The 27,572-nt window shown below is 40.0% G+C and overlaps 1 protein-coding gene across 2 annotated transcripts in view; it reads left to right on the top strand.

The window, feature by feature from the left end:
* Nucleotides 1–26,599, top strand: part of ATF6 (activating transcription factor 6) — a 214,357-nt gene extending 187,758 nt beyond the window's left edge. For both annotated transcript variants that reach the window (XM_030824056.1, XM_030824055.1), the window contains exon 16: nt 21,276–26,599. In XM_030824056.1, the coding sequence (XP_030679916.1) occupies nt 21,276–21,484 (209 nt within the window). In that variant the 3' untranslated portion in view covers nt 21,485–26,599. The remainder of the gene's footprint in view (nt 1–21,275) is intronic.
* Nucleotides 26,600–27,572: the final 973 nt, after the last annotated feature.

Raw genomic sequence — 27,572 nt, 5'->3', positions numbered from 1 at the left:
GCATAAAGATTTTCAAGGAAATGGTCATATTTTTCAGATGAGAAAAGTTCACCAAAGATTTTACCCATTGGTGCCAAAAATGTAAGGCAGGCAAGAAGTTAGTAGAAGAAAGTCGTCACACTGTAACAAATAAATTTTTTAAGTTGTAGGCACTGATTTCCAAATGAGTTCCGTAAATCACTGCTATTTCCATTTGTAGTGTAGCAATAGGTTGTGATACTAACCTTAAAGGTCTCAAGTTTAACAGCTTATTATGAGGAAAACTCCCATTCCTTTAAGAAGGTGAGTTTCTATTATCTTTTTAAAGAGAGAATTACTCCTTTATAAAAATGTAACTACTTCATACTGTATTTCAGAACTCTTGCTTTTTAGTAAAACTTTTCATTGCAGTGGGTTTGATAATACTAGTGCTCACTTTAAAAAAATTCCCTAAATTTTAGTTTCCCCTCCAGTCACCAGCTCATTTTTCTGTGATCCTCTTTAGCAGAACTCCTTGAAAGACTCATCTATACTTGCTGTTTCCTTCTTCTCTCCTGCTGTTCTCTCTTTAACCCACTCCAAATAGGCTTTTATCTCATCACTCCACTGAAACTACTTATCAAAGTTTCCATCACCATCATGCTACTATATTATCTTCTCCATCCTCATCTTATTCCCAGCAACATTTGACATCACCTTGGAACAGTTTATTTACTTGATTTCACTGAGACCTCCTGTCTGGTTTTGTTTTTCATCTTATTTCATTAGATGCTAATTCTCAGTCTCATTTGACTCTTTCCCTTCTCCCAAACTCTGTAGGTTGAAATATCCCAAGGCCTAGACCCTCTAGTCTTTTGCCTAGGTGATCTTTTTTTTTTATATACTTTAAGTTCTAGGGTACATGTGCACAATGTGCAGGTTTTTTACAAATGTATACATATGCCATGTGCCGTGTTGGTTTGCTGCACCCATTAACTCGTCATTTATATTAGGTGATCTTATTCAATCACATGGTATATAAATTACAATATAGTTTAGGCTACTATGACAGAGGCCCCAGAATGAAGGTGCCTAAACAAGATGAAAGTTGATTTCTTTTTCCTGTAAAAGTGTGGGAGCTGGTCCAAGACTGATAGGATAGCTTGTTAGTACTGGAGACCCACGCTCTTTCTTTCCTGCACTCTGCTGTTCTCAACATGCTGCCTCCATCTCCTGGTCCCAGATGGCTGCTCCAGCCCCTGCATCCTGTCAGTATTCTAACCAGCAGGAAGAAGAAGATAGGAAGTGAGAACGTATCCCTTCCCTTTAGGACTCAGAAGTTAAACATGTTTCATCTGCTCTCATTTCATTGGCCAGAACCGAGTCACATGATGGTAACTTGTTGAAGAGAATTTAGGAAATGTAGTCTTTAGGTAGGTAGCTATGGCTTCCAGCTAAAATGGAGCAGTTCTTTTACTAGAGGAAAAAGAGAGTGATGGATTTTGGAGGACAGGGAGCAGTTTCTGCTGCACATGGCTTTAAATACTATCTGTGAGCTAATGTCTCCCAGATTTGTGGCTATTTCCTGAGTTCAGGACTCTTTCCTCAGCTGCCTCCCTAACATTCTTGAACACCTGCATGTTCAAAATTGAACTCTTCACTTTTCTCCCCAAACTCCTACCCATCTTAGGTCTCCCAGGTGCTCATGCCAGAAACTTAGAACCGTCTTGATTCCTTGCCTTCTCTTTCATCCACTTTTGACCCATCTGCCAATCCTATTAACTTTACCTTCAAAATAGACTCCAAGTCCAACCACTTCTTATCAGATCTATCTTCCACATTATCACCAATGACTTATTTTAATAAAATACATATCCCCATCCTGTTTCTCACTTCCTTAAAACCTTCTTCTGTCTCTTTATTGCCTTTGGGATAAATTCTAAACCCTATGTGAACCAACTCTTTCTATCTCTCCGGCCTCATTTTCCCACTTTCCACTTATATTTTGTATTTCGGTACTACCTAGCACAACACACCTCATGACTTGATATATTTACTAATGCTTATCCCTCTGTAGAATTTCCCCAACCTCAGACCTGGCTGAAGAAGAATCCTTTAGTCTCAAGTGTCACCTCCTTCAGGTCTTTTTTTTTTTCTTCTTGAGACGGAGTCTTGCTCTGTTGCCCAGGCTGGAGTGCAGTGGCACAATCTTGGCTCACTGCAACCTCCGCCTCCCAGGTTCAAGCGATTCTTCTGCCCCAGCCTGCTGAGTAGCTCGGACTACAGGCGTGTGCCACCACACCCAGCTATTTTTTTTGTATTTTTTAATAGAGACAGGGTTTCACCATGTTGGCCAGGATGGCCTCGATCTCTTGACCTTGTGATCCGCCCACCTCGGCCTCCCAAAGTGCCGGGATTACAGGCGTGAGCCACCGTGCCTGGCCAGAAAATCTTCTTTGTCATCTCTCCACCTCCCCAGGCTAGGTAGGCACCTTCCTCTTTGAACCAGATGCACACCCGTATCACACCTATCCTGGATGATATCAGTTTACATAGCTGCCTCTTTTCCTAGATACAAGCGCCTTGGTCAGGGGCAAGGTCTTACTCGTATCTCTCAGTGCCCAACACATAATAGCTGCTGAGTAAATATTTATGTAATTGAATCATATTGATCATAGGAACAAACTCCCATTGGGAGAGCATCACCTCTGCCTTACATATCTGAGAAAAGCCCTTGTTTATTGTACCCTATCAACTGAATCAGATGTGCTGTATATTAAAGTGGGTATTTTAGTCCCTGCTTAAAAAATAAAGGTTAAATTGAGCATATTCATTGCTCTGTTAGGATTACATAATGCCTGATAGTGCAAAAATATGGGTGTTGACTGAACTTTATAGTTGTCTGGGGTTTGTGAGGCCCAGCTGTAGTCTAGGTAGCTTTGTGTGTTTGAAGGTCTTCTGACTAGATGAGTCAGTAGTTTAAAAGTAACAAGTCACTGTTGGTCTGTGGAAGAAGTTGTGTGGACTTAGACTTGCCTTCTCTGCTTTAAAATCTTGCTTTTTAAAAAATCCCAAGAAAGGTAGGTTCTTTTAAGAAAGTTTATGGCCTGCATTTGCTGTCATAAACCAACCCAGTTTTCAGCCTTTAGCCGGGCTCCCTTAGAGATGAATGGTAACCCATATAAACTACATGGCGATTCTAGTTGTTTTTAGTCAGGAAAAGCCCCAAGGTTTTTATTAAGAAGCCCAGAAAGAAGAGATGTCAAGGATTCCGGTGAGAAGTACTATGTTATAAGAAGCAGATTAGGATAACTTGTCTTAAAAATGAAAAAGGGATGAGAAACTTGACAAGCTTTTAGTGCTTTCTTAGCACTAAATGATGACTTAAAGAAAATTTAGTCCTTGCCAAATTTTCCCCTTTGGAGCTGTTTCCACTCTGTGATAGAGATCTGCCGCTATGAGCTTGTCATCATTCTCATCCACTGTCTTCTTTGTCTTCTTCGAAGTCATGTCCTACTCCTCTTCCTCTTCTTTATCTTTTTTGTTTGTTTGTTTTGGTTTGTTTGTTTTTTGCACTAAGTCATAGAACTGAAAAGACTCTGGGTAATGTTTTCAAAATAAAGCCACATTGTTTCCAATACAACAACTTTCTCTGGGTTCTTTCACTGCCTCCTTAATGTAAGTCTTAGTCACACTTGTATTAACAGTAGAAACACTCTCCAGTATCTCATTTCATACAGTGGTGTTAGAAGCATTAACTCCTCAGCCCTCATACCACCACAGGAAAACAGCAATCATTGTTAACCCCCATCCATTGGGGAGATGAAGAAAATGAGCAAACTATGAAGAATGTAGTTTATTTCTTCTCCATAAGACTGCGAGGCAGTGGAAGGTAAGGGCTAGATCCCAGGATGGCTGGGGTCTTTCCTGTGCTCCAGAACGCAGTGACACCTTTCAGTTCTTGCAGTATTCAGAGGGGTATGTTGCATGTGATAGGTACAGTACTTGACATTATTAACTCTTGCAACCACCGTATGGGTTAGGTATTAATATCCCCATGTTATAGATGAAGTCTGTGATTCCAAAGCCTGATGTCTGTCCACTGTGCCACACACACTGACTCCACACAATCACAATTACTCCCATTTTATATCACTTGACATCCTGAAAGTCCTCCCCAAACATCATCATATTTAATCCTTAAGAACTTTGGAAATATCAGTGATTATCACACACTTTGAAATAAGCAAGTCACTAATCAATGTGAACTTATTAAAATTTAAGTCAGTTCATGATGCTACTGCTCCAACCTTCCAATCGTATCGCATCTGTCTAGAATCAAGGCCCAAATCTGTGTGACCTGTGATACGGTTTGGCTGTGTCCTCACCCAAAACCTCATCTTTTTTTTTTTTGAGACAGAGCCTTACTCTGTCACCCAGGCTGGAGTGCAGTGGCACAATCTTGGTTCACTGCAACCTCCACCTCCAGGGTTCAAGTGATTCTCCTGCCTCAGCCTCCCAAGTAGCTGGGATTACAGGCATGCACCATGACACCCGGCTAATTTTTGTATTTTTAGTAGAGACGGGGTTTCACTATGTTGGCCATGCTGGTCACCATTTCCTGACCTCGTGATCCACCCGCTTCGGCCTCCCAAAATGCTGGAATTACAGGCATGAGCCACCGTGCCCAGCCCCAAAACCTCATCTTGAATTATAATTCCCACATGTCAAGGTTGAGACCAGGTGGAGGTAATTGGATCATGGGGGCTGTTTCCCCCATGCAGTTCTCATGATAGCGAGTCTCACGAGATCTGATGGTTTTATAAGCATCTGGCATTTTCCCTGCTTGTACTAACTCAGTCCTGCCCCCTTGTGAAAAGGGTGCCTGCTTCCGCTTTGCCTTCTGCCATGATTATAAGTTTCCTGAGGCCTCCCCAGCAATGTGGAACTGTGAGTCAATTAAACCTCTTTCCTTTATAAATTACCCAGTCTCAGGTATTTCTTCATAGCAGTGTGACTAATACAACCTGTAAGGAGACTGGTCCACTGGTTTCCTCTCCAGCCTCATCGCCTCCTACTCTTCCCTTGATTCTCTCTGCTTCAGTCACACTGGTCACCTTACTACTCCTCAGATACTCAGGGCACGCTCCTAGCTCAGGGCCTCTATACCTGCCGTTCCCTCTATATGTAATGCCCTCTCCCCAGACACCTGCTCGACTAGCTCCCTCAGTTCTGCCAGGTCTCAAACAAAAAATCACCTTTTCACACTCACACAAAAAGCCATCTTGCTGGTCAGGACTTCCCAGACCACTCTTTGCAAAATTCCAGTCTAGCCCCTAACATTTCATATCCACCTTCCATGCTTTAGTTTTATCCTTAGTCTTTATCGTTTTCAAACATACTGTATATTTACTTACTTCTCTCGCTTACCGTCCGCTCACTAGAATGTGAATGCTGTGAGGGTAGGGCTTTCATCTGTTTTGTTGTTCACTTCTCCACTCCAGCACCTATAACATACCGGGCACATAGCAGGCACTCAATAAATATTTGATGAATGAAAACAGATTAGAAAATAGAAAGTCAAAGAAGCTGAGTTTCCCCAAAATAATATGGTGTAGCAGCATCAAAACTAAAACCAAGACTGGTCTTCTGATCCACATGCAGTTTGGCGCCCAGTTAGGCCAGAATTGGAAAAAGTTGTAAGTAAAGTTCTGACATAAAACTCAGCTAAATAAGGTAGTTTTGTGTAATTTGCACTTTTAAAATAATGTTTTTCATCAGTTACTATATCATAGAGGATGAAGAGCAGTCCTTCCCTTGGACTGTCTCCAAGCAGCAGGAATAATGAGAATAAGTTACAGAACTTAAAATAAACCCAGGTGTTTCTGGGCCTCAGATTCTTAATGTCCACAATGAAGGGACCATGTCATTTCAGAGCTCTTCACAGCTCTAATCTTGAATCCATCTCATGGATGAATGAAATGCCTGGTTTTCTTTGTAATTTGTTCAGTTCTATGCATACAAGGTATGCAGTTTGTTCTGTAGATAAACTACACATGGGTATTTCTGTAACTCTTCTTTTATCATCATTACCATCTGTTTGATTCTTTCCCCTACATTTGTGCAAAATGTAGCCTTGTCATCTCACTGTGTTATACTGCAGGATCAGCAAGCATGTCAAGGATCTCATGTGTCTTCTAATCTCGTGCAGCCTCTGCTGCAAGGAAGCTCTCACCACTGCCTCCTCAGAGTTATCCAATGGGCAAAGAAACCAGAAGGCAGGACCACTTAAGGCCAGGGAACTAAATATGCAATAATGGTGTCTGGGAGTCAGGAAAGGAAGTAGTTGTACCACATGGCCTAGCACTCTGTCACTCTGAATTAAATCCGCACGTGGTAATCAAACCTAAAAGAAGTGCACCAACAAGTCAGGCCATTGGTTATCCAGCTTTGTACAAGTTTTGGCAAAGAAGGTTAAATGCAGTGTCTGGCATTGTGTCTCAGCCTGGTTCATTTCTTCGTTAAAAATTCCCTCTGTAGAGAGTAAAATACAGTTATTTTGAGGTGGTGTCCATATCCTTAAGAACAGGAGGCACCGTCCTAAGCTCCTTTACACATACTAGCTCTTAAATACACAACTTGAGTAAGGTTTGTAATTCTCATTTCTATTATATGCTGCACATGGCTTATGATAAAGTGAACGTGCAGATGATGGCAAGATAGAACAAGTCTGCAAAAGTAAGAATGGCAAGTTAATTACAGAAGTTGGGATCCTGTCAGTAATTTAAACCAAAGCATTTATTTGAAAACAAAATAAAACAAAACACCAATGCCTTCAGTCACCTTCTTCTTATTACATTCCCCATTTGCTCCAGAAGGAATTAATCTCTTTATTTCTCCTTACCCTTGAGCACTTTTATATATCTGCACTTGGGTTAAAGGCAGTTCTATTAATTTCTTTGTTTGGACAGAAGTTTCCTTAATTTACCATAATCATTACTGCTGTCACTATGCCAGTCCAGTATGTTTGGACTTCACAGATAAGTCTTGCAGTTTCCAAAACACCATCCCATCCTTACTGCGTTTATTCTTGAATGACTTTTCACTGGGAGATAGTATAATTATCTTTTACAGGAAAACTACAAGTGGGATCCTAATAACAAGTTTACTGTTTGTTAATTTGTGTCAGATATAGGCATACTGTCATATTTTCCTATAATTTTTCATATCTGGTCTTGTGAACTGTTGCTAGTATTTTTCTTCCATATGTATTTTACCTACCAACTTGATTGTAAATTGCTTAAAGATAGAAGCTGTGCTGGCTCAATGAATCACAAATAATCGGGAATTTGGTTAGACATCTCATCTGAACAATCCCTGCCCTGATACCACCCTGGGACATTCAGCCCTTGGCCACCTGCTTTGATGAGCACATTTCTATGTCTCCGGCTTAAGTACTTACGTAAGATGCTGCTGAGTACCTGACTTCAGACCTACAGAGTCTGTTTTTGTTTTGTTTTGTTTTGTTTTGAGACAGGGTGTCAGTCTGTCACCCAGGCTGGAGTGCAGTGGCTAGATCTCAGCTTTCTGCAGCCTCAACCTCCCAATCTCAGGTGTTAGCCTCCTGAGTAGCTGGGACTACAGACACAAACCATCATGCCCAGCTAATTTTTGTATTTTTCATAGACACAGGATTACTCCATGTTGCCCTGGCTGCTCTCGAACTCCTGAGCTCAAGCAGTCTGCCTGCTTTGGCCTCCCAAAGTGCTGGGAATTACAGGCGTGAGCCACTACACCTAGCCCTTGGAGTCTTTATCAAACAGAAGTGAATATTAGGAGGAGCCTGGGGAAGAATTCTCTTTGATTTTAACCCTGGTGTTAACACTCCAGCGATACAACTATGGATCCTCCAGAAAGACTATGTTTTTGCTGTATCAGTGCCACCTATTAGGAATTATTCCATAAGAGAGCATGAGAAACTCTCTGGAGTTCAAAAAGTCAAAATGACATCCTTGCTAAAAAATCTCTTTATGGTTTGAGTTCCATAGTTAAACCAGGAATCTCTGGGAATTTGGTCTCCAAGCTATTCTCAGAGCATGTGTTGCATACATTCTGCAAGGCCCTTGGGGGATGGAGCAGGCCTAGTTTTTGGTTTTCAGCAGTGTTTGTTATCTTCACAGTTAAATGGAACACTGGAATGTGATATTTACTCAATTTTGCCCATTTTTCATTGAGTATTTATAATTTTTAATGTGGCAGGTCTTCTAAAAAACCAACAAAAAATCACTGATTTTGTGATTTTAGTTTCTAAAACAAATGAAAGCAAAAACCTTCTCTCCCCTGAACTCCATCCCTGGCTGTTATCCTTCACTCTCTGTTCTTTCTCTTTCCTAAGTGAGTAAGATACGACATTTATTCATCAGAGCATTTTATGGTTAATTCACTTTTCAATTTTCTAAAATACCATTTGGCTTGTTACCTACAGAGCTATAGCACCAGAATTCACTCAGTATATGTCTAAGAATGACTGCTTCCATTTTCTGAAAGAAGTACAAATAGGACTAAGAGTGGTGATTTCCTTGTGTTAAAGAAAAATTATTCATGGCACTTGTTGAAGACAATAGAGAGGACTTTATTCAAGGGAGGCTATGGGAACAATACAAGGATTACGGCAGTGGAGTCTTGCAGTGTGGGAGAGAGATTGGGCTGGAGTCTGACTCTGACAAGGACAAGTAGGGATTTGTAGCCAAGGAGCAAGGTGTGGGGGTCAGTAGATGGAAAATTACTAAGTGGAAACATCAAAGGTATGGGAGATTCTTGCTAGACAGACTCAACAGAATTCTTGCTGAAGGCAGGCCAGGGTGATTAGATGTCGAGGGTAATCAGATACCAAGGGTGGAGGATTTTTGTTAAACTTTAGCCAGATTCTTGCTCAAACTGGATTCTATAAGAACAGAGAGGGAAGCCCAAGGTCAGGCCCATTTTAGCAGGGGGCTTAGGGAAATCTGATTAGAGTTAGTTTAAGGAGAGTCTTTGTCACCTCCTAAAAAGAATTCATTTTTATGGCTCAGAATAATAGTGTAATCATAGCAAGAGATGACTTGTCTATGTCCATTTTATAATAATTCAAAAATCTCGATAATTTCTAAAAAAAGAAGCATTTGTTATCAGAGTCATGAATGTTGCTATTTATATGCTTAAGTAGTAGTATATCAGAATTCACAGAAAGGAACAATTATTTAATGTGCAGGATAGTATATTCCAAATTATTTCATATTATGGAAATCAAAAACATTCCATAGTCCTTAAGCCACGTTTTTTTTTTTTTTTTTTTTTTTTTTTTTTTTTTTTTTGAGTGTCGCTCTTCTTGCTGAGGCTGGAGTGCAATGGCATGATCTCAGCTCACTACAGTCTCTGCCTCCCGAGTTCAAGCGATTCTCCTGTCTCAGCCTCCTGAGTAGCTGGGATTATAGGCGTGCGCCACCACATCTGGCTAATTTTGTATTTTTAGTAGAGACAGGGCTTCGCCACATTGGTCAGGCTGGTCTCGAACTCCTGACCTCAAGTGATCCACCCCCCTCAGCCTCCCAAAGTACCTTAAGCCATTCCTTTTGAGACTCTGAAGAAAGGGTACGTTCCTAATGTTTTTGGTTTGGATTATCAGTTCGTGGCAGAGCAGTGCCTTAATTGTACTTGGTAGTGACCCCTACTGGCTGTTCAATCATGAATCCTCCAGTACTTTTTATCTGAATGATATGAAGATCCTTTCTTAGTACTTTGTTAGACAACTTTTCTAGATCGGTTTCCAATAGTAGCAAAAGAGAAAATCCTTTATCCCCTCTTTTCCAGAATTAATATTTTCTAATCACTTCATTTGCAAGAGTAAAGTGAATATTGAAAATGCCAAAGTGAGCTTCAGTCATTTATAAGAATTGTTTAAAGAAGGCAGTAATCAGTTACTTTTTTCGTATGATTGTATTACTGAGAGTAGTATCTGCATTAGTCTCTTAAGCAAGACTTTAAAGAATCCTACTGTTGTCCCCACCTTTATTTTCAAAAGATAAACTTAAAATTTACATTTTTAAAAATTTTTTAAAAGTAAAATTTTAAATGACTCAACAGGGGATTAGATTCCATCTAAGGATGAGATTGAATTCACGATCTCAGATTCTCAACATATATTTGGCCTTACCTATTGTTAATGGAACTTGCCTGCAAGTAGGGCTGCATGTTGCAGAACTTAAACAGAGCAATAAAACTATTTATAAATCCAGAAACCTTTATGAGGATGTTTCCTTGGTTTCACTTATGTAAGCCGACAAAATGATCAGTTGTAAGGAACTGAAGGAAGTAAACACTTGAATGTACTCAAACGTCTAGGCTTTGCTGAACATTATATGATTAAAAAGCAGCCAAGTTCAGCGTGGACTGAGAACTGCTGACAGTGGAGTACATGAGACCCAGAATGGCAAATAATGTTTCAGACATTGACTTGTAAGCCTGGTCTCCACCCTGTACTTAACACCATTCTCACCCTTTTTTGGAGGGGAAAGGAATTATCTAGTTAAAAACTGAATCTATAGGACAGCCTGTCTCTCCTGAGGCAGCTGACTTATGCTAATTCTTGCTTAGCTCGGTTTCTTGAGTTTAGCAGAGGAGATCACTGTCACCCACACCCTCTTTAAATCAGCCTCCTCTGGGGCCATTTCTACACAATCAAGGCCTTTCATTCATTCATTTATTCCAAAATATATTTATTGAGTGCCTTCTGTGTGCCAAGGACTGGGGATTCAGTGGTGAATAAACAGATAAAAACACCTGTCCATAGGGAACTGATATTCTAGTGTGATTACTGCTAGGAGTGTGTCTGAGTTGAATTGAGGCTCAGAAGTAGATGTGTCTGAGAGGCCTCAGGAGTTTGGAAATGGGGGTGTCCAACCTGTTTCTTTGTCCTCCAACAGGCTTTATTACCTGTGCATGTATGGTAGTAAGTCTGTTTTGTGTTCCTTTAAGGAATACCTGAGGCTGGGTAATATATAAAGAAAAGAGGTTTATTTAGCTCACAGTTCTGCAGGCTGTACAAGAAGCATAGTGCCAGCATCTGCTTCTGGTGAGGAGCTCAGGCTGCCTCTTCTCACAGCAGAAGGTGAAGGGGAGCCTGTGTGTGCAGAAATCACATGATGAGAGAAGCAGCAAGAGAAAGAGGGAAGATGCCAGACTCTTTAACAACCAGCTCCCATGGGAACTAATAAATCAAGAACTCGCTCACCCCTGAGGGAGAACATTAATCTCTTCATGAGAGATCTACCCCATGACCCAAATACCTCCCATCAAGCCCCACCTCCAACATTAGAGATCAGATTCCAACATGAGATTTGGAGGGGTCAAATATCCAAATCGTAGCAGGAAGAGACACTCCCTCCTATGAAAACACAAATTTGAAGAACAGTTGTCTTCAGTGTTATACAAACTGCTTTCTGACTGCATATAAGAGAATTCCGTTTATGGGGTTTTGGTCTAAAATTATAATGTCATGTCAGATCTCAATCATTTTAACTTAAGGCCGTTATTCTAGCCTTTGAATACATTTTTCCCCTGAATATTTGTGGTGTGGTGTGACAACCATCCAAAATATTTTAAGATTCCATTTTATCAGTAAAACGTACGCCAGGCTTTTTAATAGGCAGAGAGTAATTTGGTAGTATCATTCCTCTTATCCTTTAAAGTTCCTTCATGCTCTAGAATTTAATTCAGTGATTCCTTGTAGAAGCTAGCCTGCCCAACACCATGGGCAGAGATATTGCAGAGAATGCCATTTTGATACTCTGAGAAGAACATGTAATTCCCATGCCTTGATTTTAAATGCAATTAAAGAGCCATAGTTTTTCAGAAGAAAGAGTACTCTTTGGCCTAACAGTAGTAATTGCAGAGGTTTGGTCCTTAATCCGTTTTCAGGGTAGTTATTTCATGGTTACTGGATGTTATAGGGACGTGCTTCTGAACATTGGTTTAGTTTTTATGGGTCTTGAATTTCAGATTGTGACATAAAACAGTTTTCTAGTATGTAGTGCCAGTGATTTAATCATTAGAAGCCAGAAAGTAATAGGCCATTCCTTGTGTTAGCTGACGACCCCAGGCTAAACCTCCAAGCTGTGTTTAGGACAGTGAATCAGGTTCCAGGGCTAGTTCACTCAGCCTTCAAAATGATTTTTTACCCCAACCCAGTCTTCTCATGGGCCTCTTTGTACACACACCTGAAGTTCATTTGTTTTCTGTTTTTGAGGCACTAATTGTAACTACATAATCAGGTGTCAGTTTGGTAGTCTAGAAACTCAATTTGAAGAAAATGAGTAATAATTTTTTTAGTTGTATTCTTTTTAATGGTGTTTCAGGAAGTATTTGAGATCGATGAAATGGTATTCTTTTCTATGATCTAATGAAGAAACCTCCCACAGCTGTGGGCAGCATTTTTGGAAAAGAGTAGCCAGGTCCAGTGAAAAGCAAATCTAATACCATTAGTCTTTGAACTTTAATGGAATTAGCCAGATTTTCGAAATAGTCCTAGAAGACTATCAAAAGCCCTAGGGGAGCTAAACTTGATTGAAAATATTATAGGAACTTGACCATATATACCTTAGACCTCTGTGGCATAGGCTGCTAAATTTCCCAAGGGAGAAATGTCATCGGGTTACCTTTCAAAGAGTCGTTGATGGTTATGAATTCAAAAGATAAGTTTGAGGTTGAAGAGAAGTGATTTTGTGTTTTAGGGGCAAGGTCTTAACAAAGTATTGTCTAAATTTGTATTTTAGGATATTAGAAATCCAGAAACCACCATTTCTGGAACTATTCTGGGATGGCACTTTCTCAAGTTAGAGCCAAGAATAGTTGAATTTTCAGAAAGCAAAGGGTTTCTTGATGACTTGACCAGCAAGCATTAGAGGACAGCCTTCTCAGTACTGAAGGTTGTGTTCTATATTTTCATCATCTGCTGGGTGCCAGGCACTGTGCTAGCTTTGGGCATGTAGTGCTGAACAAAACAGATGTTCTCTCTGAATTTATGGAGTGGATAGTCTAGTGGGGGTGACACATATTATTAAATAAGCAAATAAGCCAAAGTTTAATTATACTTTGTAACAGATGCTATGAAGGAAAAGAACAGATATGATTTGGGGGTGCTACTAGAGTTTTGGTCATAGGAGAAGACCTGAGGAAATGCATTTGTTTGATGATTTACCAGTATTTTAAATGGAATTTCTGCTTTCACAGAACTTGAGTAAGCTGCACAAGGGAAAAAAACTCATCTTCTGTAATTCCTCCCAGTTTCTTAAGCCACTCAGTAAATGTTGACTATGGTTTTGTGGATCTATTTTGTGGTGTCTGTTTTCCTTTAGGCAATCCTCCCTCTGTCTAATTTGCATACAGAATCTAAATCTTTATGAGTCTGTAACAGTACGTGGCCATTACCAGTCTGTAATCAGTGCTCATATAATTGTTGAATGAATTAGTGAAGGTTACAAATTGAGTGTGGTTTATCAGTTAAAAGTGCTCTCTCAATTATCTGATGGAACCACAAACCTTCTCTTTTCCCATTATGCCGCTCCTTCTTTTTTTTTTTATAGTTATTTAAATTTTTTTTTTTGTTATTATACTTTAGGTTTTAGGGTACATGTGCACAATGTGCAGTTTTGTTACATATGTATCCATGTGCCATGTTGATTTCCTGCACCCATTAACTCGTCATTTAGCATTAGGTATATCTCCTAATGCTGTCCCTCCCCCTTCCCCCAACCCCACAACAGTCCCCGGATTGTGATGTTCCCCTTCCTGTGTCCATGAGTTCTCATTGTTCAATTCCCACCTATGAGTGAGAACATGCGGTGTTTGGTTTTTTGTCCTTGCGATAGTTTACTGAGAATGATGTTTTCCAGTTTTATCCATGTCCCTACAAAGGACATGAACTCATCATTTTTTATGGCTGCATAGTATTCCATGGTGTATATGTGCCACATTTTCTTAATCCAGTCTATCGTTGTTGGACATTTGGGTTGGTTCCAATTCTTTGCTATTGTGAATAGTGCCACAATAAACATACGTGTGCATGTGTCTTTATAGCAGCATGATTTATAGTCCTTTGGGTATATACCCAGTAACGGGATGGCTGGGTCAAATGGTATTTCTAGTTCTAGATCCCTGAGGAATCGCCACACTGACTTCCACAATGATTGAACTAGTTTACAGTCCCACCAACAGTATAAAAGTGTTCCTATTTCTCCACATCCTCTCCAGCACCTGTTGTTTCCTGCTTTTTTAATGATGGCCATTCTAACTGGTGTGAGGTGGTATCTCACTGTGGTCAGAAATGATGCCGCGTATCTACAACTATCTGATCTTTGACAAACCTGACAAAAACAAGAAATGGGGAAAGGATTCCCTATTTAATAAATGGTGCTGGGAAAACTGGCTAGCCATATGCAGAAAGCTGAAACTGGATCCCTTCCTTACACCTTATACAAAAATTAATTCACGATGGATTAAAGACTTAAATGTTAGACCTAAAACCATTAAAATCCTACAAGAAAACCTAGGCAATACCATTCAGGACATAGGCGTGGGCAAGGACTTCATGTCTAAAACACCAAAAGCAATGGCAACAAAAGCCAAAATTGACAAATGGGATCTAATTAAACTAAAGAGCTTCTGCACAGCAAAAGAAACTACCATCAGAGTGAACAGGCAACCTACAGAATGGGAGAAAATTTTTGCAACCTACTCATCTGACAAGGGGCTAATATCCAGAATCTACAATGAACTCAAACAAATTTACAAGAAAAAAACAACCCCATCAAAAAGTGGGCAAAGGACATGAACAGACACTTCTCAAAAGAAGACATTTATGCAGCCAAAAAACACATGAAGAAATGCTCATCATCACTGGCCATCAGAGAAACGCTCCTTCTTAACACAGATATTCCCAACATTCTCTCCCCAAGAGTAATACCCTATGGCCCCAGGGCTCCATCTATCTCTTTTCTACAGATAAGTCCCAAACCTACAGGTTCTAGCCCTGTTTTCTCCTGCAGAGTATGAGTCCTCACCCCAATTTCTTACTGCTTGTCAGTCCTCTCCACTAAAATGCCCTCCTGGAAACTCAGACGTGTGTGCAACTCTTCTCCCTTTGCCTCCTTAAGTCTTTAGAGGTCACCTTCTCAGAGAGTCCTCCTCTGGGCCCTGCACTTAAAACTGCAAGCTACTCTCCCATCCCACCTCACCCCACACTCACTCCCTAATCAACTTCCATGCTTTTCCCCCCATAGCACTTATTCATCATTCTCTACACCTAACTTACTTTCTGTATTTTCTGTATCCACCCTCTCACTCTCTTTTTTTATAAGAATTAAGCTCCATGAGGACAGGATTTTTTTTTTCTGTTTTGTTCACTACTATGTCCCCCAGTGCCTGTCATGGGGTAGGAATTCACTAAATGTTTGTTGAATTAATGAATATTTAATGTTCAGGCATTATATATATATAATATATCATAATGCTTCTATTGCATTAGGAGATAGTGAACAAGTCAGACGCTTGCACTGATCTGTACTGTCACTGTGAATGTAACAAATACAGACTGATCCAAGTGTTCCTGATGGTGACTCAGATATCAAGAGCGTCTTTGACCATAGATGATGTGATTTTCTGAAATGACAGACAATTCTTGATTGAATTCAGACAAAAACGATGCTCCTAGCAAAGTGGAATGGTGGTGAGAATGGATTCTGAAGCCATACTGCTTAGGTTTGAATCTCTCCTGCCATTTGCCAGCTGAGTGGCTAGTCACATGATGTCTCCATGTTTCATTTCCTCATCTACAAAATAGGAATAATAATAATTCTTCCTCATTTAGGAGCTTGTTACAAGAATTAGATGAGCAGTGTTTAGCACACAGAAACACTAAATGTTTCTTAAGTAAATTACTATTCAGTAGTTTCATTCCTGGAAATTTAGGATATATTAAACTCATGTAAAAATACTTTATATTTAGATGTAAAACAGTGAGCTTCTAGACTAATTTAGTAATAATCAAGTTTCTTTTTAACCTACATGAATTATATGAGGTACAAGACAGTTGTCATATGGGACTGTCCTTGTCCCATATGGCTGTCCGAACGGCCAGCAGCCCTGACCCCTGCTCACTAAATTTTAGTAATACCCTTCAATCATCATGACCACTTAGAGTGCCCTGGAAGGTTGGTGGTTTTTACATACACTGTTCTAGCGAGGCCCATACATTTGTTTTGTGACATCATTATAGATCATCTAACTAGACAAGCTCTCCTTATCTGAATCCTCACTGCCCAGTGTCCACAATACCCTTATCACAGTGAACACATTCTGCTCTGTCACAGCCGAATGTGTGCTATCTGCTTTTTTCCCTCCCTGCCTTTGGACACTTCCCATCCTAAATCTCTCCTGTCAGAGGAACTGTTTTTAATTTATTTCAGCAAAAGGAATACGTGGTGGTGGCCAGAAGCTCTTTGCCCCATGCATGTGTTCTCCCTTAAGCCTCCAGAAAGATTCTTCAGTTTGGAAGCACTTACCCCATCTGCAGTTTGACTGTTACTCACTCAGCGTTCTTCCCACTTATAACTGAGGGGCTCTAGTTTTACCACCCTCCCGACCAGCTTCAATTTCACCCTACCTCAATTTTTGCCAGGCACTTCTTAAGGGAGCCAAACCTCATTTCTAAAAGTATTTTAACATTATTCAATTAAATGGAACATTTATAAATTGGTTATAAGGGAAAAGGTCAATATTGGAGTTCCCATGGAAGGTTTATAAGAAGAAGTGGGCCTCAAAGAATTAATAGAATTGGACTAAGTAGAAAATTAGACTGGGCAGAAAAGAACAGGAAAGGAGGGGGTTTGTTTGTTTGCCAAGCAGAGGGAAAAAATACTAACAGAAATGCAGTGCATGGTGTGTAGGGATGGTCAAAACCAGGACTCAGATTGAAAATTAGAAGTAAGAATGGCATAGTAGAGTTAACTTAGGGAAGTTATTGGAAACCACAGTAAAAACACGACATTCTACCACTTCCTTGTTCATTGTATTCCCACCTCCCTTGTTTTTCTGTTTGTTTTGGTTGAAGGTGTCTCTCGTGGTCCATGAGTGAGTGGATATTTATTTACCTTCCATGCCCCCATACACGTGTACCCCACACCCCAGGGTATTCAGGCACATATACAGCAGCACTACCTGTCACAGAGAAAGCTACCTCTTTTTAGGATTAGTGTTTGATTCTGAATAGAAATCTCATTATTTATGCTTCTTTGCAAAGTACTGGTGAAGTCTTATCACTTTTTAATATTAAACTTCATGTAAATTTTTTGGATATTTAATTGTTTATGATCAAGGTTCTGGCTTGTGTGTTAGTCATCTTCCAGGTAACAGTCTCTTGGCAGGCCATGCTTAATTCAGTTATTGCGCATTAACAGGCTGTTTGAAATTCCACATTGCCTAGAGTTTTTCCACCTTCAATGTCCAGACACTTTTTCTGGCTTCTCCAACCCTCTGGGCATTCAGAATCATAGTTTAGTGCTCATATTTGAAGCCACTTAGCTCTTTCCTTTTTATTTGCCTGATTAATTTTGAATTTGAATTAATCATATTTTACGTCCTTTTCCTGACTCAGTTCAGTGTTCATCTCATTCTGTTAGAAAGCCTAGAACATAAGATTTGAACCATTTGTGTAGTGCCCAAATGTGTGCTGATGGAAGAGTGAACCTTTAACGTTTTGACTCCCGTACTATTCCATTTGGTTCTATTTTTCCTAAATAAGTCATTGTCTTTTTTCATTAAGTATACATTTACAAAAATGGTTCATCAGTCTTTGCACATAACTCAGCTCTCACAATTCCCTAATCTAATGTTGACCATGTTCTATTTTGTCATAAAACCCATGATTTTACTGCTTTCTCTTTACTAGAGCCCTGCATATTAGCAGTGAAGACCTGGTCCTTAATGAAAGTGTGTGGCCCGTCCTCAGTGTCTCACATCCCTGCCTGTGTTTTCTTTCAGGAGACCTTCCTTGGCTTCCTATCTAAGCCAGAGTCTTCTCTGTTTCCCCGGTTAAAACTTGATCTGATAGTTTTTATTCACACTGACAGGCAAGTTGTAGGCAACAATCGAAGGTGCTTTTCTTCCCAGGGATGGCCAGAACTCAAAGTCTTAAAGTAAAGGGTAGCAGGAGCTTCATCTGCTACGATTAAGAGGAGTTCTGGGGACTCTCTGCTGCTCCTGGGTGCGTACTATATAAACAGATGCCCAGCCACCCAGGGGAGGGACCTACAAAGATCATGAGTTACCACAAGCTGTTTCCAGTTTGTCCTCCATTAATTAAAATAATTACAGCCTCATCAGTAATGATGAGATTGCCTCACTAACTGTCCAAGGGTGTTAGTACTAAGCCACCCAAAGAACCTTTTTATAATGTCTCGTAGAGTAGACCAGAGAATGTTGCTGTGACTCCTTTATCCTTTATAGAGATGTGGCTATGTTGGGACTCCTAATGGCATGTTACTCCAAATGGTGAACTATCCAGCTTGTCACTCAGAAGGAGCTTCCCAACTTCAGCTTCAGGCATTCACATGCTATCTGGTAGAGTCGTCTTCTAGCAATGCTGATAGTTTCCTTGGTCCAGAATTTGTTACCTTCAGAAGAAGAGTGTGAGGAAGAGATCCCATTCTAAAGCCACCTAGACCAAACCTAGCCTGAGTCTCCTTCTGGTTGGGCTTAAGATGACAATGACATTCCAACCATGGCTAGGAACTCCTGAGTCTTGGAATCAGATCACAGCTTTATATTTCCCTCAAAGCATCTGAGCTTATATTCCCAGGTTTTCCATCTCTTCTTGATATTTGAAGCTTTAAAAAACCGCAGTTATCAGTTTAAACCATTACAGGCACATGGGCTCTAATGACTTCTGCAGGTGGTTTGGGCTGTATTAGAGAACCTAGTCTTGATCTTAAACTGTCATCTGGATTCTGAGTTAATCCAGGAAACCAGTAAAAATTAGTAATGTGTATTGCATGTCTCTGATACATGTGTTTTCCATTATTTGGTCTTCCACAGTGCATGCGCATACACACACACTCACACACACACACACACGCACACACACAGCCCTTCAGTTTTTCTAAAATGGGGAGAGAGGGACTGTGGTTCCAAAAGGAAATGACTGGTGTGGCGCCTTGAAATCTGAACTTAGTCACGTGTTCTAAATGAAATGACTCCAGGCACATTAACAAGATTTCCAAGATTTCTTTCTTTCATCTCCTACTTTTTGGAAAACACTTTGATGAGAAACATTGGCTAACTTATAGACTTTCAAATTTATTTCTGTAAAGATAAGTAATAGCCATTGCAAAGCAGCCCTACTTGTGAAATTGGAGTTAAGCTTCCATAACAGTGGTCTTAAAGAATAGGTAGGGTTAGTTAATACACAGCAGCAACCAGCTGTTCTTCATCCCTGCTGAGGCTGGGAAAGAAGGAAATTAGCTTCAACTATAATGGAAGAGATTTTCAAGACTGGTAATGGGAAATTTATCATCAATGAAGACTATTTTAAACATTGGAACAAATGAGTGACCAACAGAAGTGGAGGAATTATGTATTCTATTGGATTTAAAATAGAATATATCATCTGCTCAAGACACTTAGAATTGGTAGATTAGATCTGTCTAGTAATTTTTAACTTTTGGGGGTCACAGACCCCATTCAGAATCTGATGGCCCCTCTCTCCAGAAACATGCACACAGAAAACTTTGTGTATGATTTCAGGGAACTTACAGACTCCCTGAAGTCTATAAATTAGACCCGAATTTAGGACACCCTGGACTAGATGATCTCCAAAAGCCTGTTTTAGCTCCCTAAGTGACAAGCTCCACAGCGTAGTTGTCCCATACATAGCAATGGAATCTGAAGATCAAATGTCAGACTTTGGATTTTCTTCCTCCAGATTTGTAATGCTTGGCATGCTCAGTGTCAAAGTTTAAAAAAAAAAAAAGTAGAATAGAAAGAATTCTACATTTAAATTCAATTCTTTGTCTTGGAAAAGCCAAACATTTAATTTTAAAAATGATTGGTTGGCTCTGTGTCATCTTTGTAGAAAGGCAGTACAGAACTAGGCTGTCACCAGCAGTTTTTCCTCAGCCCCATACCCCGCTCTGGATTCACGGTTGAAAATGCAAACTCAGATGCCATATTAACTACTCAGAATTCTTCCATGTTCACACATCCTTTTACTGTATTGCTGTGATTGTTCAGCTGGGCTTGAAAAATATTATCTAATTTTCTCATCAGTTTTATGTCTAAGTTTCATTGACTACGAGTTGGAAAATGACCACCCAGAATTACAAATCAGGGAGTAATTTGGTCCTCTCCCTAAAATAAAGAGCTTTTGTCCTCTTAGGAAGTAGGAATGGAGTATAGTCTGTGTCTGTGTATTTTAAACTCATGATAATGAGTTGCTCCATATGTAGAAAGCATGTTGACTCTATATGGTTTTCCCATTCCCTTCTGCAAATATTCTCTAGCTTACCTGCAAGTTCTGTAGACTCCCTTTAATTCCATGTTGGAGTTGTACTTGACACTTTGTGCCTGGAATCAAGAACTCTGGAAATAAAGATCGCCTCAATATGGAAGGGAAGTGATCTCTGGAAAAGAGCATAATTGTTAGATGTCTATAACTTGTCAGTTTTCACTGTACCTCACGCTCCTAATGGCAAACCTTTAAGTTCGTAGTTGGAAGTGTCTTAATGAAGTCAGAAATACTACTGATGAATAGGAGCTAAGCACACTTGGCCAGGGTCTCCTTACTATTCACATGGAATGCTGGTCCTTTTGACAGTTGTTTCTTCCCATTGTTGAAGGCAGGGAGGAGGACTTAGGGATTCTTCTCTGTATTCCCCACTAAAAACCCATTCTGTTCCAGTTGCTCCGATCAGAGTAATACACTGCACAGAAAGCATACAGGATATACGATGTCTGTGGACAGATGCTCTGTGGCATTATTAACCCTGGCAGTTGCTTTAGCCCTTGTTTAGTCAATGTAGGTTGTTTGGGAGCTAGAATTGGGAGAGAACAGGCGATCCTGACACCCAGCCCACTTGTAGCTCTGCTTACTAAGAGTCTCTCTGCACCCCTTGAAAGTTTACTGACAGTTCACACCCTTAAAGCACATTTCTGTCTTTCTGGGCTGAAGCTTATGGCAGAGATGCACATTCTGTTGAATATTTATTCTTTGTGTATATTCCTGTCTGCAGAGAATGTGATCAATGGGCAGGACTACGAAGTGATGATGCAGATTGACTGTCAGGTGATGGACACCAGGATCCTCCACATCAAAAGCTCATCAGTTCCTCCTTACCTCCGAGATCAGCAGAGGAATCAAACCAACACCTTCTTTGGCTCCCCTCCCGCAGCCACAGAGGCAACCCACGTTGTCAGCACCATCCCCGAGTCATTACAATAGCACCCTGCAGCTATGCTGGAAAACTGAGCGTGGGACCCTGCCAGACTGAAGAGCAGGCGAGCAAAATGCTGCTTTCTGCCTTGGTGGCAGGCAGAGAACTGTCTCGTACTAGAATTCAAGGAGGAAAGAAGAAGAAATAAAAGAAGCTGCTCCATTTTTCATCATCTACCCATCTATTTGGAAAGCACTGGAATTCAGACGCAAGAGAACAATGTTTCTTCAGTGGCAAATGTAGCCCTGCATCCTCCAATGTTACCTGGTGTAGGGTTTTTTTTTTCTGTACCTTTCTAAACCTCTCTTCCCTCTGTGATGGTTTTGTGTTTAAACAGTCATCTTCTTTTAAATAATATCCAACTCTCCTTTTTGCCATTTCACTTATTGATTCATAAAGTGAATTTTATTTAAACCTATGCCACACATGCATGTTCAAATGGTTTCCACTGATTCAATTTTTCATTCATTTAATGCAAACCCATTCTGGATATTGTGCTTATTTGAGAAAACACATTTCAAAACCAGAAAAGCCAAAAACACTCCCAAAACAATCAAAACAATTTGGAGCTTTAGATAAAAGGAAAAACTCCCAGTTGGTAAAGTTTATCTTTACTTAGGACTTGTGGCTCACACCTAAACAAAGGGGGTCAGGGAGTGGGTACAAATTTGAGAAAATAGAAAGGGAAGGGAAGGGCCAGTGGTGGGGTTTGGAGAGAGGAGATAGCTGCATTAATACACATGTTTAAAAGATGGAAAGTTCGATGTGATTGCAGTATGAGATTAAAGCCACAGCTATTGTTTATTTTGAGGACTCTAGGCCACAAAGTATTAGCACACATACTTATGTTTTCTCTTTACTAATCTGGTCCAGGTCCTCATGGACCACAGGACAAAGCTTTCATTTTCATTCATTCTTCTATTGAAATTATACCAAATTCAGCTGAGGAACATGGAAGTAACTTTAGACTTAAACAAGACAGAAGTTTTTTCACTGGAGAATTGAGAAGTATTTGCTCCTTAAAACAATGCAGATTAGTGAACGTGGATTCCTGCTGAGGGAGTGCATCCCATAACATGGCAATAATTTTCAGTTTCTCCAACGAAAAGACAGTGAAGGAATTAAATCTTTTGTCCTCCCATGGTTAAAAAAAAAAAAAAAAACTGTGTCCATTTTTACTGTACTATGCCTCTTTTTTCACCATAGTAGACAATTTTGTTTCATTTGATGAATTCATAGAAATGGATCTCAGACAGCGATGTCCTCTCTAATGTTCTCCCTTCAGTTTCTAAAGTGAGTCTTCCTCCCTCTCCTACAAAACTTTTCAATTTTTGGATGTAACTCATCTATAAACACTGTTGCTTACCCCAGTTGACTTGCCTTTGTCAGATTTCTTCTTGTTCCACACTATAGCAATCAGTTTCTCTTTTTCCTTGCAAGAAAGGGAAAGAGAAATTATAGCAACCTTTCAAGGATTATATGCAGCTAGTTAGTTTTCTGCCTGTGAAATTAGGCCTGGCTCCTAAATAATTTTAAAGAACCATCAGCACTTCTAACTCTCTGGACAGGTGCCTCTTTGTCCAAGCTAGTTAAATGCTTTCCAAGGAAATCAGTTCAACTTTTGTGAGCGGGGAAAAGCAGGGCTTTATTGTTGTATTACCTGGGAGTCTGGAGTTTGAAAAGTGCTAATTAACCTTCCTCTTTTTCCACATTACAAACCTTTTCAAGTCAGCACAGTACTCCCCTTAGATTTGGCTATCCTGGGTGATTTTCAGACAAGAACCATTTTTTCTGGGGACCATTCTTCTACTGGGTGCCAAGGAATATAAGGCAAATGCCCAGAAGACCTTCAGGTGACTGGGCAGTCTTATCGTGGGATATTTCTTCTGGCCCTGCCCCTTCCCATTCTGTAATGTGAATTAGCCACACCAGAGGCTGTGACCATGGCTAGTAGACAGTGGCAACGTAGTCATCCCCAAGATGCTAATCTTCTGCTGGAACTGTCATACGTTATCATGGCCAGTGTAAACCTGGTTTGTGTGGGGTGATTATAAATAGAGTTTCCCTCCTCTCCATGACAGAATCACAGGAGAAGGACCCATCTCGTGGCCTTCTTGTTCTTATCGCTTCACTTTTACTTCATCCCTCGATTCCCAGCTTTTTCTATGATCATTTTACCAACTCCTCAGATGCAAGACTTTGGTTATGTCATACTCACCAACATTAGTCCCTGTCTTCCAGGTGAAAAAGTGGGTAGCAGTTGGGAGGGAGTCTCCACTGAAGAGCAGAAAGGTGGTAGCAGGGCCGGCAGCTCCGCCACAGAGCTAGGGGTGCCTGTGAGGTGCCGCCCAGAGCAGCCTGGGAGTTTTACCATCTTTTGTCTCTCACTAGCCCTTCTACCCTTTGTCATTGCCTGTTCTTGAATGGATCTTTGAGATGAGGGGACAGGATTCTCCTAAGGGTAGAGTTTCAGGAAATGAGTGAAAGGCAATTGACAAATGCAAAGAAGTAGTCTACTTTTTAAATTGCTGGCAAAGCTATAATTAATCCCTAGGCACAATTGTAGTTTTTATTTTAATGTTTGTATGCACAAGGCCCTTTAGGAAATGAGAAGTTGTCATGCCAGATTAATTTTTTTTTTTTTAGTGGGATTGCCTTTTGGGGGTTGCAGCCAGAAATTGTGGGTAATATGTGTATTTTTTTATTTATTAAATTTTAAATGGGATTTTGCAAGCTTATGAGACAATTAGATAAACTCATGGAGGAGGCAGGTCCTCCTGTTATTAGATGATTTTGTGCTCTTTGGGCTGACAATAATACAGTCTTGGGAAGTGGTGGTGGAGACTGATGGGAATAGTCTTTCTGCCTGGTTGCAAGTCCCAAATTTTTAAGGCTTAATGGAAGTAAGTGGATGTTTCCTCATGTTAACTACTGAATCAGATGTTAGGAGCCTGTCCCTTTGGGGTTGACTTATGCCCAGCAGTACAGGGACACAGCTTCGTTAGAGTGTTAGTGTAAACTAACTCCAAAGTTAGGAGTTAATGTGAAAGGATCAACCTTGAAACAAATCTGCTGTTTGCTATGCTTGTAGTACAGAAACTTCACATTGAGTTTTGGGTGGGATTTGTGTTTTTCCAAATAAAAAATCCCCCATAATTATAAAACTCAGAGCATCATCTAATTTTTTTTTTAAATGACTACAAGTTCCAGCACAAAACTGGCATTTCTTTGCCGTTTCTTGCCAGTAAGAAGTTGACATGGAGGTATTTGAAAGCAATGTTATGTGAGTCATTCTTAAGTGTTCCAAGTAAATTTAGAAACAGACAAGGAACTTGGGATTCAAATTGATTTTTCAAATCATTTTTAAAGAGACATCATCCTGATTAAATCTTCTTAGCCTGAACGTTCCTCCCCAGTGTGTATTCCCTGGTAGTCACTGCAGCGAGATGCTGGTGAGACTGCCATGGCAGCATTTAGCATCGTTAAAACTGGAAAACTTTCAAGCTCTTTGCCACTTTCCTACTATTTTTTGATTCTTGCCATTTTACCAAGCTTAGGTTGTGAAACTTGACAGAAATGTATTACAGGAAAAACTTGTAATTGTATTTGACTTTCTAACACATTGCAAAGTTTCAAAGTGACTTTCACTTTCAACAACATATTAGAAGTAACCACTTTTGCTTTCACAGCCTAAAGAGTTAGAGCCTGATCTGATGCCCCCTTTCACTCTAAAGTCATGGGAAATTTTCCAGCCATGAAAGCCCTCTTTCCACTGCATACTGATGGGCTGACTCAGCTTCCTTCAGCTGACTGAGATCTTTTCATACTATTGGCTATTTCATACCAATTAACCTCTTAAATAAGATTGTGAATTGCCAAAATTGATAGACACGTATTACCACCTGTGGACTCTATATTCCTTACCAAAAATGTTATTTTCATCAGTCCTGAGTCATTTTAACTTACAGAAATTAGGATTGTTGCTGCTAATATGAATACCAATTATAACTTTTAAAAACAAGAATAAAGCCTAAAAGAGAATGAAATATAAGAAATGTTTGTTCCCACCCCTAATAACATTTGAAGTGAATATTCCCATTTCCTTCCACCCACAGGGATTGGGACTGATTTTTAATTTCCTAGGAAACAATACTAGACTACCCAAAAAGATGTTGCCAGAATCCAAAAGGAACTATGCTCGTAAAAGAAATGCAGTTTTCTCCTACCTAAAAAAAAGGAAGTAAAATGTGTTCTGTTCTTATCTTTTTAATGACTAAGCGTTAAACAGTTTATTTTGGGTAAGACTAGAACTTTCAGCGTTTGTTCTAATATCTGTTATTGGATGCAATAGAATTTATGAAAGAAGAATGACAAAGGTATCTGATTAGGAAATTTGATCTTACATATGAATCCATGTCATGGCCAGCCACTGTCACATAGTGGGTGCCATTCTCAACATATTGGTTTGCTAACTTTAAGCATTAGGGATTTAGCACATGAAAATACTTTTAATTATATTAGGCTTGGTAACTAAGGAGTAAATAAATCATAGTTTATCATTTGCCAAGGCCAGCAAACAACACTGTTGTGCTGTTTGCTCTCAACGAAGTTGAATAAACCAGGAGGCTTGGCATATCCCCTTTATGTTAATCCCAGCTAGAGATTAGCAGATTGACTTTCACAGCAATTGTATATTGATCCATTTTAACTCATTAGTGCCATAATTTCCAGGCCAGTCACCAGGACAGAGGAGATGATGGGGAAACAAGCTTTAGATGAAAACTGCTATGCACTACTAGCCTTAGAGGCACTGGTTTCCTGTTACCACTTTGGCAAGTATGGCTGGTCTAAGTCCAGTAGGGCTTCATCCATGGAGCCATTAGAACTGAGGGGGGAGTGTTAGAGATACCATTTCACCAGGATCTTTTTGCTCAGGTTGTACCCATGCCAATTGAAGAACGTGTTAAAGATGAGGAGGAGAGATGTACCAGTCTCTCCCTTAATAATGATGTTGGTTTGCAAAACCTAAAGAAATAATAACAACAGACTATTTCATACTTTCAAGCAAGTCTTTATAATACCTGTTATTTCTCTAAAATTCAAATAAAGAATTTTTAAACTTACCTTGTTTTATTCTGTATGTAGAAAGAGAGAAAAAAGCCCCCAAATGAATCTTCAGTGTTGGGGGGTTAGTAATGAAAAAGGAACCCTGAAAAGGCTTTGTGGCTTGTGTTACTGCTAAGATGAAACTGCTGAACTATTTTCCACTCTTCTCCCAAGCCTAATTAAGTAAAAATTTCCTATATTTAAGTGTCCAGATATTTAAAGTACAATCTTATCAAGGAAAAAAAAATCTAAAAACACATATTTTATCATATTTTATCTATGTCTTCAGGAAAATGGGTTACTCGGTCACGCATCCTGTCCTCACCAAAGGCCTCTTCCCAGCTTGCAATGGCAAATGCCACCACACCTGAAGCTAGTCACTGCAGACTGACAGCAAGGGATCCATCAAGGAGTAATTAATGCAGGCATTTACTTAGCACCCAATGAATACCTGCGACACTGGTTTATTACTATATTATCTTATTTCAATCTTCTCTACATCCTATTTTGTAAAATGATTATTAATAAGTAGTGGAGCTGGCGGGGTGCAGTGGCTCACGCCTGTAATCCTAGCACCCTGGGAGGCCAAGACAGGTGGATCACCTGAGCTCGAGACCAGCCTAAGCAAAATGGTGAAACCCTGCCTCTACAAAAAATACAAAAATTAGCCAGGCATGGTGGCAGGTGCCTGTAATCCCAGCTACAAGCTACATGGGGAGCTGAAGTGGGAGGATCACTTGAACCCAGGAGGCGGAGGTTGCAATGAGCCAAGATCACATCACTGCACTCCTGCCTGGGTGACAGAGTGAGACCCTGTCTCAAAAATAAAAATTAAAAAATAGTGGACCCAATATTTGGACCCAGGCAATTATGTGAATTATTCACCACTGTATTGTTCCACCTGCTGATGCATAGATCTGGCATAAGCTCATGCCCTAAAAGAGCTCGCAGTCAGCCCATGGAGCCATATACATAAATTACAAAATTACA

This window comes from Nomascus leucogenys, chromosome 12 (assembly GCF_006542625.1).
Source record: "Nomascus leucogenys isolate Asia chromosome 12, Asia_NLE_v1, whole genome shotgun sequence".
NCBI classification, from domain to species: domain Eukaryota; kingdom Metazoa; phylum Chordata; class Mammalia; order Primates; family Hylobatidae; genus Nomascus; species Nomascus leucogenys.
Note: the sequence above shows the minus strand (reverse complement) of the source record. Positions and strands in the feature narration are given on the sequence as shown.